The sequence below is a fragment of the Antennarius striatus genome, chromosome 20 (genome assembly GCF_040054535.1).
Source record: "Antennarius striatus isolate MH-2024 chromosome 20, ASM4005453v1, whole genome shotgun sequence".
In the NCBI taxonomy this organism is placed as follows: Eukaryota; Metazoa; Chordata; class Actinopteri; order Lophiiformes; family Antennariidae; genus Antennarius; species Antennarius striatus.
In genome coordinates this window covers 18,313,785-18,331,520 of record NC_090795.1, presented here as the reverse complement: position 1 = coordinate 18,331,520, position 17,736 = coordinate 18,313,785, and the positions used below count along the sequence as shown (strand labels likewise).

The 17,736-nt window shown below is 43.8% G+C and overlaps 1 protein-coding gene across 1 annotated transcript; it reads right to left on the bottom strand.

Annotated features, from left to right (window-relative positions):
- Nucleotides 1-1,014: 1,014 nt before the first annotated feature.
- snx7 (sorting nexin 7) lies at nt 1,015-16,497 on the bottom strand. Its single transcript, XM_068304470.1, has 9 exons — nt 16,350-16,497; nt 13,774-13,953; nt 9,983-10,093; nt 8,728-8,886; nt 7,920-8,118; nt 6,158-6,357; nt 3,037-3,123; nt 2,139-2,291; nt 1,015-1,396 (listed from the first exon to the last, which is right to left on the bottom strand). Exons 1-9 carry the CDS (start codon nt 16,422-16,424, stop codon nt 1,316-1,318), a joined length of 1,245 nt encoding a protein of 414 aa, XP_068160571.1. The 5' UTR covers nt 16,425-16,497; the 3' UTR covers nt 1,015-1,315.
- Between the last annotated feature and the right edge of the window lie 1,239 nt (nt 16,498-17,736).

Genomic DNA, 17,736 nt, shown 5'->3' with positions numbered 1-17,736 from the left:
AAAAACACGTTTTTTCAGGTCTCTACATTTACACAGTGGTCCTACCCAACCCGACCAACTCCTAGAATCTGGAAAAAAAAAGGCTTCCCGTATCAATAAATATCTGACAAAATGCAAAACAAACAGGGATGAAGGTTGGATTAATACGGTGACGTCACCCTCTGACAGGGTGATTGACCAATCCTGAGTCATATTTGATTGTCCACCCGGATGTGGGCGTGGCCATCCCCGAGGTGGAGTTCATGTTCAGGTTACGGTAGCAGTGTGTGGTAACGACCTGTGTGTGTGTGGTAACGACCTGGATCAGGAACCGAAAGTTCCTCTCAAACTGTTGAAGTCAGCTAGCATTTCTGCAGAGCTTTCACCCCCATAGCAAAGACGTCCAACAATTCTGGGCAAAAACAGGTCGAACAACATCCAATTCTGTTTGGCCATCTGATTTGGGATTTTTAGTTGACATTACATCTGATGTTAAAATCTGTTAAACAAATCTGTCTGATTAAACAGGATTTTTTTTGTCTTTAAATATGAAATGCAGGGAACGTTTGGTAAAAACTTGTTTAGCTTTATTTGAGCACTATGTGAAGAAATGAAAGGTATGCCATTTGCACTAAAAAAAGATCATCAAATAGTTCATTTGTATTTGCCCCAACACATTCTTACAAAATCTTGCCCTCTTTGCAAAATATCCGGGCGCCCCTGTCTGAGAGAACACATACACTTATTTTTAAGGAGAGGTTGTGACATTTCGCAGCTATGTTCGTGCCAGACTAACCAGGTCCAAACACCTGTGGTCTAAACCCGATCAGACCACTGCGTAGCTGCATCGGATTATAAACCGAAACTTCAACTTGTTTATAGAAATCAGTGGTGATATAACAGCCATGGAATCTATTTCCTCACCTAGTTTGAGGGTTGAAGGTGGACGGCGATACCTTTTACAGATTGCAAAGCCCTCAGAGAAAATTGTTACTTGTGAAATTAGGCTGTACAAATAAAATTGGACGGATGGAATTTGAGTATGCAAATGGAAAATTTATAAAAATGAAACAACACAATATAACATATCCATAGTTTGTAGAACCATACAAAATGCCAACATTGGTTGTGGTGAATTTGCTGTAATGAGATCAAATTAACAGACGTCACTTTAATAATAAATTCAACCTTTTTTAAGCCAGGAAGACGAGAGATGAAATGTGTTTGTTTCGTACAGACATGATCTGGTAAGTGGTCACTGGTCCAAAGTGTACGTGATAAACGTGATGGACCGACGGCGTGATTTACGTTTTTGAGTTAGTAATATTTGGACACTTCATGTGGCGTCGTCTCCATCTGTCTGCTGGATGGACTCCTCTCTCTGAGACAACAGGAATGACTCCCACACGGCCAGGCACTGAAAGAAAACACACACATCATCAGATATCACTATCACACACTATCAGACTGTAGAGGTTCACGATTTCTGTTGAAGTTCTAACTTCCTTTAGAACAAAGATCAGGTCATCTGTCCTCGCATGACGATTAAAACTGGACAGTTTGAAGCCCAGTTTTACACACACGGAAAATACAGTGAGTTTATGTAGATATGAAATACAGAACAGAGTATAACCATATTTTTATAAACCTTGTGTACATATATATATATATATATGTACTGTATGTACATATACTACATATATGTACATATACTATATATACTGCATATATATATACTGTATGTACATATACTACATATATGTACATATACTATATATACTGCATACATATATATATATAAATTATGTAGACTCAAGCAAAGTCAGGTGATGCAGCGTTTAAGTTAAAGGAAATGGATTTGGCTGTTTGAAGCAGGAAAGCTCCTGCCTGCAAGTTCGGCATCAGTGAATTGTTTTCCAGACGTTGGACACGGCGGGACAATGAAATGTTTAAAAGTCTGTCTGAGTAAATATGTCATGTGACAACACCTCAATGCCTGCGGCTTATCGTTAGGATAGTCTGGGATCTGCGGTAACACAAAGCGGTGCCAGTTTAATGCAGCATCCAGAAGGATTTACAACTACAACACCTGTCAGGACTTTGGGGTCTGTGGAATGGGGGCTCCTGAAACGAAGACATTGATCAAATCCATAGCTCACCTTTTCATAGTTCTCAATGTTCTTGTCACTGGTGGAGATAAAGGCTGATTTGAGGTCAGCTCTCAGGCTGTTTTGCCAGCGCGACCAATCTCCCTTCAAGGCGTGGTTAGCCAGCTCCACCTGATTGGCCAGACTGTCGACCTCTTCCTGCAGCTGCCGGTCAGAAACATCAAAACGTTTCTGTTAAATGACCTTATCGTGACACATTGTCAGTTTAGTGAAGACATCTCTTATCTTAATGCGTCCCAGGTCCACCAATGAAATTTCACGACATAGCGACAAAGTATTTAATGTATTATTTATGGTAATTTAAATGTTGATGAACCCAGACAGACAATGGGATTAAAGCTGTGGCGTTCACACGCACGTCTGCTCATACATGTGAAAACACTTTGAAAGACAAGATGGTGAGGTAAAAATTAAGTCCTGCTTCATAATGAAATTCTGAAAGATGAATTTCAAAATGAACTCAGGGACTGTTGCTAAAGTGACCCGTGGTAAGAAAAATGTGTGAAAGTAGTTCTGCCTTTAATGACCTTTAATACTCTGAAGATTTTGAAGCAAGTCATCATCTGAAGTGGATAAGATTTAATTTATTATGTCACAATTAGCTGCTGGGCTCAGTGTGAAATAATATTGACAGTTCATGTTCCCACTAAGCTGAGAGATTTCCACTGGACGAGCGTGGATACTCAGTAATCCTCCCATGAATCATTGCTTCCTCTGCAGCGTTAGCTGAGGATGGCCCCATGGGAGAGTCCCTTCATCTGCTACATGATTAAACCTATCCTCTGGCAAGATTAGTGGAAGGTACACAAATATATTGGTGGGCTTTGAAGGATCAGCAGGAAGTGGGGGTGTGTGTTTCTGATTGTACTTTTCATCCATGTTTACTCACTGCTTCTTGTTCATCTTTCCTGTTTGCTCGAGCCTCATTCTTGGCTTCAAACTCAGCCTGGATGTTGTCTCTCCTTCTCATGACGGCCTGAAAGACATCAAGGAAATGCTTAAAATGACCCGTAAAGGGGTCTGATGATGACAACACATTTTTTCAGGTCTCTACATACACACAGTGGTCCTCCCTAACAACTCCTACAATCTGGGAAACAAATGCTTCCTGCATCAACAGTAAAACTGAAAATTGTGCTGAAGTCCAAAAAAAATGGTCCGTTTCAGATCAGCGCTCGTTGTGACGTAACGATGGGAGTGACTGATAGAGGAACAGTGTGTGGTCACATCCTGGGTGAGAGCGAGACGCTGAAAGTTCTTCACAAGCTGTTGAAGTCAGCTAGCATTTGGATAAGTAGTTAGCTCTGCTTTGGTCTATGTGTGTGTAGCCTGACTATGTGTGTGTGTGTCTGTGTGTGTGTCCTCAGCATCATAGCGAACACACACACACACACACACACACACACACACACACACAAGTTTTTTCTTATTGACAGTCTCTAATGAGGATGGGTAAAGTGCTATATTGATACTTTATTGATCCCCGAGGGGAGAATTGCTTTTCGTTATCGTTGTTCTGCTCCAGAAACAAAAACCACAGAGAATGTCAGAATAAGTAGAATTTAAGAAAGAAGCGCTAAAAAGAAATCATAATAGAGATTAGATAAGAGGATGAAAATGTATACACAGGTATGTACAGTTATAGTGTCCTAGCTTCCATTCATCCTGCTCACTGTGACCGTAGAGTTAATGGACGGGGGCAACGCAGGGATGACGCCCGACAGCCAACAGCTGTAGTTCAGGAGAACAAGACCTCCACGTTTTGTTTTATCGCTCCAGCATTAGCCCTGTCAGCACGAAGTCTGGATATCCAGGATTGTAACCATCAGACTGCGTCACCTTAGCTCTCCCGTCTCGTCAGCCACCTCTCATTGTCCATGACGACTGTCTGGTTACACGACTTTTACTATCCCCTGTCTGTACTCCTCCACTGGTTTTTCCTCATTTGCAAACACCGTTAGTCTCCACAGACCCTCTGGGAGTTCGGCTGACTGAGAAAGTAGCTCCATGATTACCTCAGAAAAATTAAGTTACAGGTAGTCGCCGACTTACGACCACGATTGGGACCGACAGATCGGTCGTAAATCGACTCTTAAGTCAAAATTCAATCCAGCAGCACTGGTTCTTGGCTGGGGGTCGTCCGGATCGTCAGCTGGGGCAGCGTGTGGGTTGGTGGGAGCGGGAGACCATCTTTATAATCATTGTGAGCTTTGTCTGAATTGTTCGTTTCTTTTTCTCCTCATAAATTTCACGATATGGATGGAAAGCGTCGTTTGCCATCCGTTCAATCCTTGCAAATGTTTCTATGTTCTATGTCCATTTCTTCAAAGTGTGCACGGAGTTTATTCAACAGGGAAAAGCCTTCTGACAAGCCTTTGGTGGTGAACATTTTTCCTGTTTCCTCCTCTTCTTTCTCTGCTTCTCTTCTCTCTTCTTCTTCCACTCTTTCTTCTTCCAGCGCGATCAGTTCTTCTTACAGCGCGATCATTCGTCAGTTCTCCAAGGAGAGGTTTTTTGCCAGTTTCACTATTTTCTCCCGAATCTGATCAAGTTCTTCGTCACTTTCAAATCCAGCAGAAGAGTTCACGTAACGCTTGACAGTTTTTCCATACGTCATTCATACATTTCTCCGTCACAGCCTCCCAAGCAGCCCAGCCCATCAGTAGTGGGCTGGGCTGCTGATCTCAGTGTGACTGAACAGCGTGTGTGCGCCGTGGGGACTGGAGAGAGCGCGGGAGGCTCAGAGCGTGAGTACTGTGGCTGGAGGGAATGCCCGCGTTACCCGGACATTGTGGCCGTAAAGTCGGTCGGTCGTAAGTTGCACAGGTCGTAAGTCGACGACTACCTGTATATCATAAAACATAAGAGAGAAATACGTAGTCAGTTTAAAAGCTCTGGAGCTAGTGCTAAGTGTGAGTGGACAGAAGCATTGTGCACGGGTCACAGGTGAACCCCATCTGGGAGGACTTAGCAGGTGTTGATAGAGGGGCTCATTAAAATATAACGACCCGCCCAGACAAACAGAGCGTTTTGACAGGAGGCCCACTTCATTGAGACCACGGGTCAGTTTGGGGCAAAACATTTCAAATACAGTGTAGCTGGACATCTGGCAGCTGAATGCATCTAATTACAAAGGGTTTAATATGGGCCCTTAACGTCCAATCATGTTTTAAAATCATGACAACTGGAACCGCTGGGAATTTAAACAACCTACTTCGAGGTGTCAGTCATCCAAAAACGGTGTTAACTGTGTAAAAGCAAGTCCTTAACAGAATGAACAAAAATGTTCAAGACGGTGGAAGAGAGATATGAACCCTAAAGGTCCTGGTCAGCGATAGAACCAGGACAACAGCAGCAGAAAATGTCAGCATGACAGTGTTTGGAGGTGGGAGTCATGCTGGTCGTCCTGCTCCCATCAACCTTCACTGTGGCCTGGAGGTCATTAGTAGGACTCAGGGGCTGGTTGGAGGATGTTAATAAACCTGGACTGAAGCTCCAAACTAGTTCAGTAGATGCTGTGTGTGAGCAGGACGAGGCTGGGGGAGCAACCAACGACTGGAGGTTAAGGAGAAAAGAAGTATCTGGTGGTGACACCTGTGGAGATGAAGACAGGTGACACCCATCCTAATGGTGGAATATGAACATCTGACAGGAATCATGAAGACGCCATCAGCTGATGGAGAACATCACGGCTGAGACAGGAGTGAATCAGATAGCGATTACTTCCAGCAAAACATAAAACATACTTTATGTTCTGCTAGAAATTAACTTTATTGAGTTGAACACACTTGAAAATGAGTGATTTATTACAGACCATCAAAGACAGTGTTTGTGTTAGATGTTAGTGGGTTCATCTCAGACAAACTCTTTCTGTACGTTTAGGGACTTCTCTCATAGCAGAAATAAAAAAGTGTTTTCACTTCACGCTGGTCCACTTGCCTCCATACCCTCTGGTGCAGTTGAGTGTAGGATGCCTGTGTGTGTGTGTGTGTGTGTGTGTGTGTCCTCACCTTCACCGTCTCAGCACAGAGGATACACTCACGCAGGATGGGGACGAGGACCTCAGACAGATGCTGGATCTGCTCCTCTGTTTCGTGACCACAACGCTCCACACAGCTGGCCACGCCCCTAAGCGACTCCGATATGACCTCCTCTGACTCCGCCCACCGAGTGTAGGCGGGACTGCACTGCTTCAGCTCATCCAGGTACTCTGTCAGCAAAAAGGAGGTTTAAACATGAACCAGGTGGATGATGATTCTGTCAAATTTATACATATACATACATACATATACACACCCACACACACACCCACATTATATATATATATACACATATACATATAAACAAAACATAACACAACATAAATAATACAAAAGCCACAGGCACACATGAGCTACGTCTGAGAAAGAAACGAAGGACAGAAACACAGACCAACAGAACGACGACTCGTATCTCAAAAAGCTCTCAGAACGTTGAGTTTTTTCTGAACATGTTTCTTAGAGAGGAAACAGGTAATGGAGACATTCTGTTACTAATGGAGGGGTGATGTTGGTGACGGTGGTGAACTCTACCATTGTCTCTGTGCCGGTTGTTCCCAAAAGACAGTCGGGAAGCTCCTATCAGTGCCTACCCCACCCTTAAGACGTGTGTGTTAGCTGTGAAAGGAAGCGTCATCAGAGTTTGAGAATCTGCTGTTACCACAAAAAACATCCTGGGGATCATGTGACAGGCTGACAGATTAAAATGGGGAGTGAACACATGAATGATGGAACAGTGTTGCTGTCTTTGGGTCTTGTTCAGACTCTTCTTTCGTTGTCCTGTCCAGACGTGTTATTTTCCTTCCTATATCTTTATGGATTATTCTTTCTCATTCCTTTCTTCCCACTATTGATCAATCCCGAGGCAGCGGCCTCTCGGTCGCGTCCTGATCAATACGTTTGCAGGTTTCGCTGCATTCAGACTGACTTCTGGGTAATTCTGTGGACTGTGTTGGGGAACTGGAGATTATGTTCATGAAGTACTGTTTGTTTTAATGTGATGTCATTATTATATACCACGTTTAATGAGGCAGAGTTTGTACACAATTCATTATTCATCCAGGCGGCACGGTGGCGTAGTGGTTAGCACTGCTGCCTCACAGCAAGAAGGTCAGGGGTCAAACCCCATCATTTCCACCACGGCCTTCCTGTGAAGAGTTTGCGTGTTCTCTCCGTGTCTAAACGGGTTTTCTCCGGTTTCCCCCCATTATCAGGAAAAACATGCGTCTCAGGAATATTAGGTCATGTTGGCCCGCAGTGGCGGCGCACCCGGGGTGCAGCGGCTCTAGGCCGACTTCCATCTGGCCTTTCAATTTCATTGTACCATCCCTGTATCATGACAGATAAAACTCTTTGTTGTTTGTTTGTTATTGATTGAATTATTGGAAAAGTGATTAATGCTTGTTTATTGAGATATGTTGCTGATTCTATCCTGTTAATAGAAAATCCCTGGTGCAAAATTTATACTACAAAAATTGTTAATTCAACTTCAACATTCCACATTATTCCATTTTCAATCAATCGATGGGAGAAATAGGAACATTTCTTTCAGGTTGTGTTGCTGTTAGTCGACGTCAGCTCTGATTGGACATTTTTTTACACAGTATTTATGTTTTTATTCATCCCAACTGGACGGGATTTGCAGCATTTCTGAGTTTCTATTGACAAAGTGCAGAATTTCAGTTCCAATGAATCTTTTCAGGTCATTATTTGTGGCCATGACTTCTGTAACTACCTCTCTGCTCCTTGACGATCCGCTGGCTGATTTTTTCCACTGCACACATCTTGTTACTGAATTCCTCCACGTATTCCTGCATCACAGTGAACTCCTCCGGCCGGCTCTTTGGGCCTCGCACCGACTGAGCGACGGCTCTCACCGTCTCCCCCATCCTGCTCAGGAAGCCAGGACCCTGTTTCCTGACAGACAGCAGCTCCTGTGGGACACAGCGTGGCTTTAATGAACAGAAAACCACTGCTAATAATAATAATAAGGTAAAACATATCATCTACATGTCCTAAATAAATACCTGGAGTCAGTACAGAGCAGGAGCAGCTAGTTCTTACTCAAGTTTATGAATGAGAAACCCTAAATATAAAAACACTAATAGTATATTGTGACTGACATCAGGGGTGTGTTTATTAATGTTTCAAAGCCTTAACTGCAGTGTTTCCAATCTTCATGATGAAAAGAGTATAAATGAGGATGAACACTCCGTGTCGGGAGCGGTGAACGTGTGACATGCTGAAGTCTTCCAGTCATTAACTTATGATTTAAGGATTTCATTGTATTTGTGTCAATTCAAAACATGAACCTATACATATTTTAAATATTATTTTCTTCAGCAAGGAGGTGACATTTATGCCATCACTGATCTGCTAACTACTACACAATACAAAGAAACTAAAAATTGTGAAGTAGATTATGGCATGAAGAAGGTTAAAAAGATATGGTTTACTGTTTCACAGAAAGTCATTCAATGATAGTCATTTCTTATTTTTACTGTAGAAGAACCTGTACCAGGTTACAGGTGGGCGCGACGCACCTGTGAGGTGAGGAAGACTTTGAAGTGCTGGCTGTACGACAGGACGGGATGCTCAGAGATCTTGTTGAGGAAGCGATGCAGAGCTTTTCTCCTGGTGTCGATGAAGTCGTTGTTGAAGCGTTCCACCATTCCCTTCATCACAAACTTCTCAGGCAGCGGCTAAAGATACACAAAGTCAGGGCTGGTTAGTGTCCAGGAAAACTCGTCCACAACAGTTTATTTCTCTGCAGCCTGGGGTTGGACCCTCTACTGTGTGTGAAGTGATGAGGAAGCTTCAGACTAATTGACTTGGTAACAGCGCTGCGTGACAACATGACTTTGATTTTCATCCTGAGACGGGGTCTATCCTCGTTTGGTTGTAATAAGGTTACAGATAAAAGTATTGGTTTTAACAATCTGAATGTGTACATTGTAAATAACAGTATTTATTTATTCATTCTTTCTGACTGGCTTACAGTCCTGTCAGTCAGGATCATGACAGGACTTTATTTTTTTAACGTTCTGGACGTTTGTACATAAGAATATGAACAACACCTGGATGGAGAGCCAGCTCCTCTCAAAGGTTCTTGTTTCATTTGTCTCTTCAAATAATTTTTAATTGAAGATAACTGATTGTTAACTGATGGGGTAGCTAAGTAAAGCAACAATCCAGTGGACAAAACCTAGAAGACAAACGCTTTAAGCTCCAACTACCAACTGCTGCGATCCATCCACTGTTCACTAAAACCTATAAACTCATACAGACATAAAACGGTCTAATGGGGTCATTAATCCACTGGTGGAATCATTTCTAGTCATTTCTGCAGAGCTCTTCTCTCTGGTTTTCTGTTAACTACCCAGGAATGACTGAAGCTTCTGATTGGCTGACACACTGGGTTATGAATGACAAGCCTCTTTATATAGAAAAAATATTCAGTGCCATTTAAAAAAACACACAAACCGTGCAAATAAGAAGTCTGACTTTTGGCAGAGAACTTTTATCTATTTTGGATCATCAACTGGTCATCAACAAATCATCGTGCGAGAAATGTCTTCCTGCTTACGGCTACATGTGGTTCTAGATCCGCATTTTAGTCAGACCAACCAGGGTGCATATTAACAGTACGTAACGTAAACCAATGAATTACATGTCATGAAATTCCTTTAACACATTTTAAAATGCAAATAACAGCGATCCTTCAGCAGCTCTCCAGGAATTCATGGATCACATGTTCTCCACACGCGTGTTCATCTGATGGCGTGTATGGATACATACGTGGATGATGAGTGTGGGGTGATCTTCTTCCAGTCGACTCCGGAGCCACAGGAAGTCTTGATAGCGGCGGCGAACCTCGAACTCACTGGAGTTAAAGTCGCTCCGTGAAGTCTGGAGAGAAGTTAGAACTCAGTACCAGGACCCACTATCAATACCAGGACCCACTATCAGTACCAGGACCCACGATCAGTACCAGGACCCACTATCAGTACCAGGACCCACGATCAGTACCAGGACCCACTATCAGTACCAGGAACCACTATCAGTACCAGGACCCACGATCAGTACCAGGACCCACTATCAGTACCAGGAACCACTATCAATACCAGGACCCACTATCAGTACCAGGACCCACTATCAGTACCAGGACCCACTATCAATACCAGGACCCACTATCAGTACCAGGACCCACTATCAATACCAGGACCCACTATCAATACCAGGACCCACTATCAGTACCAGGACCCACTATCAGTACCAGGACCCACTATCAGTACCAGGACCCACTATCAATACCAGGACCCACTATCAGTACCAGGACCCACGATCAGTACCAGGACCCACTATCAGTACCAGGAACCACGATCAGTACCAGGACCCACTATCAGTACCAGGACCCACTATCAGTACCAGGACCCACGATCAGTACCAGGACCCACTATCAGTACCAGGACCCACGATCAGTACCAGGAACCACTATCAGTACCAGGAACCACTATCAGTACCAGGACCCACTATCAGTACCAGGACCCACTATCAGTACCAGGAACCACTATCAGTACCAGGACCCACTATCAACACCAGGACCCAAGAACAGTACCAGGACCCACTATCAGTACCAGGACCCACTGGTCCAGTCCAAAAACAATCTGCATTGTCTCTTCAGCCTGGTAGGAAAACTGTCTCATGTCCTTAAATATCAATACCAACTAAGTGTCCACATGTCAGACTCCCAGGTAAAGTCTATTCCAGCCAACAGAGGAGGATTACACCAAGAGTTGAAGCTCAGATTCAAGACGATCTTCTCTCCACATTCACCATCAGGTGCTCAAGGGTTCATGGAAGTCCATCCAATCAGCTCACACGTGCTTTGTGGATATAAAGGTGTTCAACCCGTCCCTCATGGTATCATGTGAGGATTGCGTTGGAAACAGGGTCTGGGGCCCACCACAGGTTCTGGTTATGGACAAAAGTTCTAGGAAGCAGACAGGAGGCCCTCTCCGAGTCGGTGGAGAGTCTTTGCCCAAAGGGGAGGAGTATCTTGGGGTAAAATTCACCACTGAGGGGTGATTGAAGCATGAGACTGGCAGGCAGATCGATGCAGCAGCTGAAGGGGTGTAATTATTATACAGGTCTGTTGTTGTTTAGAAGAAGCTGAGCCAAAAGGAAAAGCTCTTGATTTACTGGTCAATCTGTGGTCACACTCTCACCTATGGTCACGAGCTTTGAGTCACCGACAGGACAAGACACACCTGGTAGAAATGAGTTTCCTCCTTGGAGTGAGTGGGCGCACCCTTAAAGATAGCGTGAGGACTTCAGTCACCAGTCAGAACCTCCACATGGAGAAGATGTGTCACCAGCTGAGGTGTGTCAGGCATCGGATGACACCTGGACACCTCCCTGGGGAGGTGTTCCACCTCCCTAGGGAGGTGTTCCAGACAGTCCTGCCAGGAGCAGGACTCAGGGAAGAACTAGGACATACAGGAGAAACTGCCAGCTGGTCTGGAAAGAGTTAGAGGAGGACACCTGCTCAACCTGGCCTTGCATGCATGCATGGATGCATGGATGGATGGATGGATGGATGGATGGATGGATGGATGGATGGATGGATGGATGGATGGATGGATGGAGGGATGGATGGATGGATGGAGGGATGGATCAGTCCCTTATTGGGGCGGCAGTGGCTCAGTGGCAGAGCGGGTCGTCCACTGCGGGTTGTCGGTAGTTTGATTCCCGACCCCGCCCAGCCACCTCGGACCGTGAAAGTTTTCTTTCATACACAAGTGTTTTAAAGTCTGTCGGAGTGTGGTAAAAGGTAATACAGGTGGTTTAATATCAGTATGGGGAGGGTTCAGAAACATTTAAATTGTTGTAAATAATAAAATAGTTTCCTGCTATATCGTGAAATTTTGTTTTTCAGGGGTTGTCCTGGAACGCATTAACGAGTAAAGAGGGATTATTGTATATATTATAATATTGTATATATTATAATATCCAGAGCTAAAGCTACAATTACTTTCATTATTTGTGATCATAAATGATCATGAAAATCCAAAGAAAAGCACAGCATCATGTAATTTATGGACAGCTACTGTCTTTCTGAACCCTCTGTCCTGAACAACTTTAGGTTAACAGCAGTAATGAGTCAAACAGAACCAATCCTACTAACAACAATGATTTAATATGGAACTAAATGACAGGCCTGCCAGCAAGTAGCATAGCTAATGTTATCAGTGATTTGATGCATTTACAACACAACTGTCTTGGTTGTTAGGAGTGACTTCTATAGAAGCCAGCTAAGCCACTAAAACAAGGCCTTCAAGCAGAGAGACAGATCAAGACTGACCATTCTCCACCAGGGACTGCAAGAAACCGGAGGTGGGATCGAGGCTGGTCTCTCCCTACGGCTGTGGCTATGTATAATGTCCATCTGGTTTAATACCTTCTAGTGATTTTGGTTCAAACCTCTCCTGCCATCGTAGCCGTTGGTAGATCTGTAGTAGCTTCTTTAAATTTGTAGTTTTTCCCGGGACATCCTGTAGCAGCCATGTGTGTCCAACAGTTTGGACACGTCTGATCTACTACTTTTTCTCTTTAGCGCCATCCAGCTTAAGTCTCTTCTTCTGTCACCAAACACAGAAACATCCATATCTCCTCCAGGAGCACTGCTATAGCTACGGCTATGAATCGGTAAAGTCTAAATGACTGTATAGACTGTCACAGAATAGTGGGTCTGGTTTATCTTCATTTACATCCCGTCTCTCAGTGAAAACATGGCAGTGATAATCCTGTGAGACCCAACAGTCGTCAATGCCTCTACACCCAACTCTGTTGTCACTTCGGCCCACATGGAAGTCAGACGAGATAACAGCAGGTTCCGGGTATCAGATTTGAAACTGTAATTGTAAGGGGGGTATCTGTGTTAATGCCATGGTGGATCACATGCACATCTGGCTCATCTGCATGTAGATAGCCAAGATTTCACAATGCTTACAGTGCTGTTGGATGTTTTATCCAACTACAGAATGGGTGGTGAGTGAATCAGACTCAGTCGTAATGAATCAAATCATTTTGCCCAAACTCTGAACGGTTCTGAGATGAACCACTGCTGCAAAGTTTGGCAAGAGTTTGTGGATCTTGTCAGGATGTCGACCTTGGTTTCAGGAAAAGGTGTTGGCAGCAGCACACATGAGCATGTCAAACTACATGCTAACAGTTTCTAGCTGTTAGCATGTGTGTGACCAGGACATTATTTCTGATTCCACCCCCCTCCCAAATGCCATAAAGGATTGGATGACAAATTAATATGAAATGATGTAATCATAGAGACGTTCTGTTTCCTGAGAAATAAAAAAAGGTTCAAACCTTCTGAATATCCAGACGCAGCAGTCCAGCGTATTCCTGACGTGTGTGCTCAGAGTTTAACAATATACGTAAGTAATTAGGCTCATGACAAAAACTTCACACCCCAAATAGCCCAGGTTGACTATGTTTCCCCAAAGTCAGAAAAGTAAAAATACTACAGAATACTACAGAATACTGCACTTGTGTCTGAATGGCTTTAAACACACCTTTGTAACAACTCTGTACATGATGAAGGTTTCGATGGCGGTGACTTGGCTCTCTGGATGATCCACGGTGATGAAGAGGTCTCTGATGTTGACATCCTGCTGCTCGTCCTCCTCACTGAGTCGGTACTGGTTGTTCATGGAGGTGGGGGAGTTGGGACTTTCTTCTGCCTGGGGTTTGTTCTGAACACAAGAGTCAGTGCTGTTAGCCCACAGAGTGTCACTGGGGCGTGTGTGGGACGGTGATGAAACACAGATAACAAAACCCCATCAGCCTGTGAGACCATACAGTTCATATCTACATACATGTAATTGGGGCGGTGCACGCGTGTCTCAGCTTGTTAACCAACACTAAACCAGGTCACATGGGCAGGTTTACAGGAATCAACAGGATAATGGTAACACTAACACAAAATAATGTCCCAGTCCATCTCTAAAGCAACTTGAGCTATCAAAGAAATGTTCTGAGGTGTCTTTAAGATCTCACAATGGGTTTCACCTCGTCAGACGCAGTGAACCACCATAGTGAGCTCCCCTTTTGTAATAAGAATGTACCCGACCACTGAAACACAGATCTATGTTTAGCACTGAATTTTAATCACTACTATTTGCTAAGAACAAGACACCAAATACATAAATGGGGCATAAACACTTATTTCATCTGGACTAACGCCTGACTACAGATGGAGAACTCATGCAGCAGTCATCCACACTTTTTGTGGATGAACAAAATGTTGGCGAGCCTCAGATCTCACCTGAGCAGCAGCTTCACCTGAGACAAATGAAACCCCTGAAACCTGACAACAGTAAATAACCTTCAATCGAACACCAGCAAAGGCTAGATAGATAGAGATAGATAGATAGATAGATAGATAGATAGATAGATAGATAGATAGATAGATAGATAGATAGATAGATAGATAGATAGATAGATAGATAGATAGATAGATAGACTTTATTTATCCCAAACTGGGAAATTAGTTGGTAGTTTTAGAGCAATTATTGAACATATTAAGAATCTTAGAAAATAACCCTCATGATGACGTCCAACAACAATAAATAATCACCCCTCTGGGAATGTGGACCTGCATAGCAGTCAGTATTACTTTGAAATTCATTCATTCATTCATTCATTCATTCATTTTCTAAACTGCTTATCCTGATAAGGGCCTTGAGCCAATCCCTTCCCCACATTAAGGGGAAGGAGGACCCACAGGAAGAACATGCAAACTCCACACAGAGAACATACAAACTCCACACAGAGAACATACAAACTCCACACAGAGAACATACAAACTCCACACAAACATCTCAGGTTCAGTTTTACTGAATCCAGGACCTTCTTGTCAGGAGATGACAGGGGTATCCAACAGTGGTATTCATTCATTCATCTGATTGAAGACATGCATCCATCCACATGTTGCCTTTGCTCTATAAGTGTATCTATGTTTTTCCACACATGGAGAATGCCTCTTGGTCTCAGACCAGACGTTGGGGCAGCTCTCTCTGCTCTCTCCTCATCCTTCAACACAGGAACACCTACAACATTCTGGATGAAGATGGTCATGGATCAGCACCACACCCTTCCACAACATCAGTTTGTAAATTCTTAACTACTCCTGCAAACAGGCAGACAGACGAGCCAAACCAGCACAGACAGTAAACAGCAGCATTAGAACCCAACTGGAGGTAGACGGGTCCGGTCTGGGTTCTGGTCTGCCTGTTAGAGGACTGTCCTTCTCTGACTCTGGTGCTCAGTGCTTCTTCAGGGGGAACTGTTGGGTCTGAATGTGAAGTACACTGAAGTACGTTATGTTACTCAGGCCAGACGACTCTGACAGATGAGACCACAGCTTGTGGATCTCTATCGCTCCACGTCACCTCCTTCCAGACGTGGAGTTGGTTCCTTTAACACAGGGCAGGTGAGGTCAGGCCCAGTGTGTCCACAGCTGAACACAGAACTACATCACACTGCAGGAGAAGGAGAACGTACTATTTTTATATTGTTCGAAGCCAAATTGTTGATCCTATTTGGTGGCAAACATCACTCTTTTCATCTGATTCCAGTGAACAAATGACACATGATCAGTTAAATGACATAGAAACACCCCTAGACCATCCCACTCCCTAACCCCCCCCCCATTATAACACACATTTATAAATCAGGTGTGTTGAAGTCAGATTCTAACATCCTCACAACGACTCCAGAAGGGACTTCATTACACTAAACCGATACTTATCAATAATACTAATACTTTCTGTCGATATTTGGTCCAGAACATGAAGAAATCTCCCGACAGGAGTGTGACTGGAGCCTCCCAGTGAACTCCTGGAGCCACAAAACTGTTACAGGCGAGAAAACACGACCACCGCGGTGGATGAACCTGGGCCAACAGTTCCAAACGTTCCACCCAAAGCAGCAGACCGATCAGCTGACTGAGGACATCTGCGTGGGACCGTTCAGAGCCCCCGATGGACACCACGTGACCACCCACAGGAGAACCTCCGGGCTGCTTTCGGGTCGGATCCACGTAGCAGAAGCACTGAGGCTTCGGTGTCCGCGGGCTGCGCGCCCTTACCTGGGTGAACACCTCCAGGTCCTCGTCCCCCTCCAGACCCAACATGTGCTCCGACAGGCCGCTCAGGAGGCTCATCCCCACGTCAACCCCGACCGATCCCCACGGAACTCTGGGGGGAACTTTGGAACCTCTGGTCTGTGACACCCACACCGGAAGACGACGGTTTTTCCGCGAAATCCTATCAAAATAAAAGCTTTGCGTCATCAATGTCGGCAACAAGGAGTTAAACTTCCACAAAACACTATTGAGCAGGATTTGGTTAGAGAAACAGGATGTTGTACTGTACTACCTATTTAATGATGATTTTTTACTCAGCATGTTCTCATCTACACGGTGGTGCTGGACCACTGCAGTAAACAGTTTAAACCACATAACAGGATAGAAATGAAGTGTTTGCAAGTGAATCATTCAATCAATTTAAGTTACACAAATTATTTTATATTTATTGGTGATCTTATGTTTGCAAATAGCAAGTACCAGTCTGATTTGATCATTTGACTAAATGTAAGTACAATTAGAGTAATTTGGGTTCTGGAATAATGATATAAAGCAATAGGACGTCATGGATAAACTTGAGTTTATGGCTGAATTTATGTTACCATAGGAGGAAACACTGGGTTGTGTGGTAAAATTGATAAAGATGACATTTGATGATATTTATGGTTTAAAATCCAGCCAAAACTAGATTTACATGAGGTCAGCATTAGGACTGACAGCTATCACACGCAGCTGTCATTGAATATTCAACCTGAACAATATTTATCATAGGGTACTTTTGAAATCAATAATGATCATAATAATCATTATGATCATTAAAAAAAAATAAAAATTGAATTAAAATGCCGTTGCTGCCGAGGTGCAATATTATAGTTCATAAGATATTGTTTTCAATGTGATGTGACTTACGGAAAATTGAGTGTTTTAGAGGATGGAAGTGAAAACATCTGTATTTAACTCGAGTCGATAATAAAAAATAAAAAAAAATCCGCCCACGTCCCTCTAGTTTAACAAGGGGACCTTTATTGTGGTGAGACATAGTTACTTCCGGTGTGACGCTGACGCGCTTGACGGACCAGAGGCGTCCGAAGGCGCAGACGCGGAAGAAGTGGAGCCGAGAGGATCGCGTTCAACCGGCAGGAGGAGCGGAGGAGGGGAGATGATGGAGACAGATCCCAGGCTGGTCGAACACGTTCTGGAGAGGAAACCAAACTGGAGGAGAGAGCATCAGGACGGACAGAAGACGTGAGGAGAGTCACATACTAAACAATGACATCATAGGGAAACAACAGACAGGATAGGACAAGTGGGGGGACAGGGGGTGGGAGTTAAAACTAAGACAAAAATAAGAGTCCAGAAAATCTACATTTCTGTTGTCTAGAGAAAACAG